Source organism: Prorops nasuta, unplaced genomic scaffold, assembly GCF_024137725.1.
Source record: "Prorops nasuta isolate Cenicafe-Biocafe unplaced genomic scaffold, Cenicafe_Pnas_1.2 PNAS00022, whole genome shotgun sequence".
In the NCBI taxonomy this organism is placed as follows: domain Eukaryota; kingdom Metazoa; phylum Arthropoda; class Insecta; order Hymenoptera; family Bethylidae; genus Prorops; species Prorops nasuta.
Genome location: NW_027116819.1, coordinates 1,552,785 through 1,556,601, shown reverse-complemented (window position 1 = coordinate 1,556,601; position 3,817 = coordinate 1,552,785). Strand labels below are relative to the sequence as shown.

At 33.6% G+C, this 3,817-nt stretch overlaps 1 protein-coding gene across 1 annotated transcript; it reads left to right on the top strand.

Annotated features, from left to right (window-relative positions):
* The first annotated feature begins 1,524 nt into the window (after positions 1-1,524).
* LOC136781463 (zinc finger MYM-type protein 6-like) lies at positions 1,525-3,615 on the top strand. The gene has a single exon (XM_066740371.1). The coding sequence runs from the start codon at positions 1,525-1,527 to the stop codon at positions 3,613-3,615; it is 2,091 nt and encodes a 696-aa protein (XP_066596468.1).
* Positions 3,616-3,817: the final 202 nt, after the last annotated feature.

Genomic DNA, 3,817 nt, shown 5'->3' with positions numbered 1-3,817 from the left:
CTTCCTCCACCTCTTCCACTTCCTCTCCATCCTCCTCTTCCACCACCTCCGTTGAATCCTCCCCTTCCTCTAAATCCTCCTCCTCCTCTTCCTCTCCCAACTCCTCCACCGCGCATTTGCGCCCAATGGCGCCGGGCCTTACCCCCTCGCAAAGTTCCTGCAATATAATACATGCAATAAATTAATAGTTAATTTAATAAGAGAATTTTTACTTTTTTATTTAAGTACAATTATTTATAAACGTATACAGAGTTCAAGAAAATTTAAATGATTTTAACAAATGGCCAACAGTATTTTTAAGAATTTTTAATCTTCCAACAACTGCAGTTTTTTATTGCAATTTTTTATACATTAAGGAATGAATCTGAACCTATACCTATTTCAACCAGTGGACCGCGGGTATGATAATTTTAATAATTTAATAAATATGTATGCTTACGGGTTCGCTCGTCTGTGGCCACCGCCTGCCCCACACCCTCACCCACATTGTTTTGTGGGTGGGAGGGCCCTTCTCCCGGCCACTCCAGCTGCGGCTGTTGCTGCCGTTGTTGTTGCTGTTGTTGTTGCTGTTGCTGCTGTGGCTGTGGCTGTTGCTGTGGCTGTTGCTGCTGTGGCTGTTGCTGTGGCTGTTGCTGCTGCTGGCGCACCAGCAATGCGCGCACCATTCGCTCCAACTTTTGGAGCCGGTCGCCAATGCTGGGGTTGTCGTCTTTTGATGATAAAAATTATAATAAAAAATTAATATAATTTTATAATTTAAAATTATTTAGATTATGAGATAAATATGCTTACTTTCTGAGGCTTCCTCTATGTATGGCATTCTGGAAAACAAAACAAACGAAATTTTAAACCAAGAATAATATACACTGTTTTGATAAGAATTGCGATTATCTCTCAAATTCTAGAAAATGGATATTTTAAAGATAAAATTTTTAATTGTAACACTCAAACGAATATATTATTATAAATTGTTTTTAAGTATTAAAATTTGTCATTAAATCTGAATATTTAGGACAAAATGAAGTTAGAGTACTTACGCTTCAAACTGACGGGCCAGCTGATCCATTGGAAATGAGACGTCTACTTCAACCAGACCTCACACGGGCTGTCAATATTTGTTTACTTTCGCACCAAATTGATACCGGTAAAGGCTAACGCTTAAGGCTTAAGGAGGATGATCCAGTTATATGTATTATGTATCTCTTATTAGAAAATACAAACAATAACATGATTCTCCAGCTAATGTATATATTCATCGTTCAGTCGGTTTCAATCGTCTACATTGAACGACTTAAAATAATAACGCGAATAAAGATTACACAAATATTGAGTAATTAAGTGAGCGTGTTATGCCTTTCAAAAATTATTAATTTTTGAAAAGATATTTATAATAATTACTAGGTTCATTCAAGTGTTTTACCTTTGGTGACTAGTGATTTTTATTAAAGAAACGATAAAGGATTACCTGTAGAGGAATACATTAATATTGTGAGTACAATATATTAATAATAATATAAATAGAAAATGGAAGAAAAGGGGAAATCATTAATCTCCAGACGGAAGCGTTTTCAACCTCAATGGTTTGATGAAAACCCTTCTTGGAAGATTTGGCTACGGAGCGTCCCCAACGACAATTATAAATTTTTTTGCGTTGCTTGCAAAAAATATTATGAATCCGGTAAAGCAAAAGTCATTCAGCATGCTAATTCCGAGATTCATAAAGTAAAAATAAAAGAATTAGATATTGTAGAAGACGAGGAAATGACATATCCTGGTACTTCTAAAGAAGGTCACCTTGATTTCAATGATAAAGTTAAAGTCGCTGAAATCAAGCTAGCAACTTTCTTCGTGGAACATAATATTCCATTTACGTACAGTGCAGAGTTGTTGACAATCTTCAAAGAAATTGGTAAGGAACCGGATGTTCTGCAATCAATGTCTTTGGGGAAAACAAAACTAAGAAATATTATTACTAATGTCTTATGTCCTTATGAAACTGCACGGATAACTAATAAGTTACAAAATCATAAGTTTTCCGTATTTGAGGATGAAACTTCAGACATTAGTAATGAGAAAAAAATGACACTACTTACGCGATACGTGGACAGTAAATCATTACGCGTGGAAGTAAATTTACTTCAATTAATAAACTTAGATGCAAGCGACTGTTCAGCAGATAAACTGTTTAAAGCATTTAGTAGTGAACTTATAAAAAAAGAAATACCAATATCACAGATAATTGGATTAAGCTGTGATAATGCATCGGTAATGGTTGGAAAGAACGATTCTTTCCAAACTAGACTTTTAAAGAATTGTCCACGATTTGTAACAATGCCATGCATTTGTCACTCCTCTGCACTAGTAGCTTCTAATGCATGTAAAACGTTGCCAGTAGAATGCGGAAACTTTATAAAAAAGATAGTCACTTTTATAAATGGAAGTCCTAAAAGGACAGCTATTTTTAAAGATTTTCAGCAGTCTTTTGAGAAAGAGACTAAAAATTTATTAAAATATGCAGAAACGCGTTGGCTCTCTCGTCATACATGCATAGAACGGATTTTAGAACAATGGAACATTATTCATACTTTTTTATTAGAACAAATGTCAGAAAATAAAAGTCAAGCAGAAGAAATGCTTTTATCAATGAATAATCCAGAAACAAAGGCTTACTTATATTTTCTGGAAAATGTATTGAAAAAATTTAATTCTTTTAATGCATTTTTTCAAGCAAGCGAAACTAGAATTCATGTACTGCATAAATTGTGCATGAAATTCTTAATGTTTTTGTTACAAAAATTTATCAAGCCTGCTTTATTAAAAGATGAAATCTTAATTCCTTATTTACGGAATATTGATTTTGGAAGAACTGATAACCAGCTTCCCCTTCAGTCAATAGATATCGGCCCTGATTGTGCTGAATATTTAGAAGATGGATTGATTGAAGAAAAATTGAACGAAGAACAAATTCAATTAATTCGTCAAAACTGTTTATCTTTCTTGATAAAAGCCAGTCAAGAGGTTCGTAATCGTTTTCCAATATTTGATAAATTTTTGGAAAATCTAAATATATTTCAAATGGAAAAAGCATTGTTTGATGAGGATCGAGAAACCAGTAGTATAAAATTACTGGAAATTTGCCGTCGTTTAGGATATTTTGATGAACATTCAATCAAAATTGAATGGACATCTCTGTATTCTAATGAAACATATGATGTAAAGACATACTGGTCGAAATTATCATTCGATAATATGTGGCAAGCAATATGTTCAGCAAAAAATAGCAATAAAGAGCTGAGATATCCACAATTACGAGCATTACTAAATTTAGTAAGATCTCTTCCTCATTCAAACGCGGAAGCAGAAAGATGTTTTTCTATCATACCTGATAGTAAAACAAGAAAAAGAAATAAACTTTCACATGAAACATTGAATGCAATTTGCGTAGTAAAATACGCACTTCGATCCAAAGAAGAAACATCACTATCAATGACTGTAACCAAACAGCACTTAGAATTAATGAAAAATTCATTATATTCTTCAAAACTTGTTACAGCTAAAAGTAACTTAAATCTGCATGCATATGAAGATAGTGATGATGATACCGAAGTAGAATAAAATGTGAAAGGAAAGTCTGCACTTAGCGACTACTTTGCAAAGCTTCAACAAATTATTTCAGTCTGCATTTAGCGACTACTTTGCAAAGCTTCAACAAATTATTTCAGTCTGCATTGAGCGACTACTTTGCAAAGCAATAATAAATAATTTCAGTCTGCATTTAGCGACTACTTTGCAAAGCTTCAACAAATTATTTCAGTCT

Excerpts from the sequence above, each read along its gene's own strand:
- LOC136781463 (XM_066740371.1), top strand. The coding sequence starts at position 1,525 with ATGGAAGAAAAGGGGAAATCATTAATCTCCAGACGGAAGCGTTTTCAA.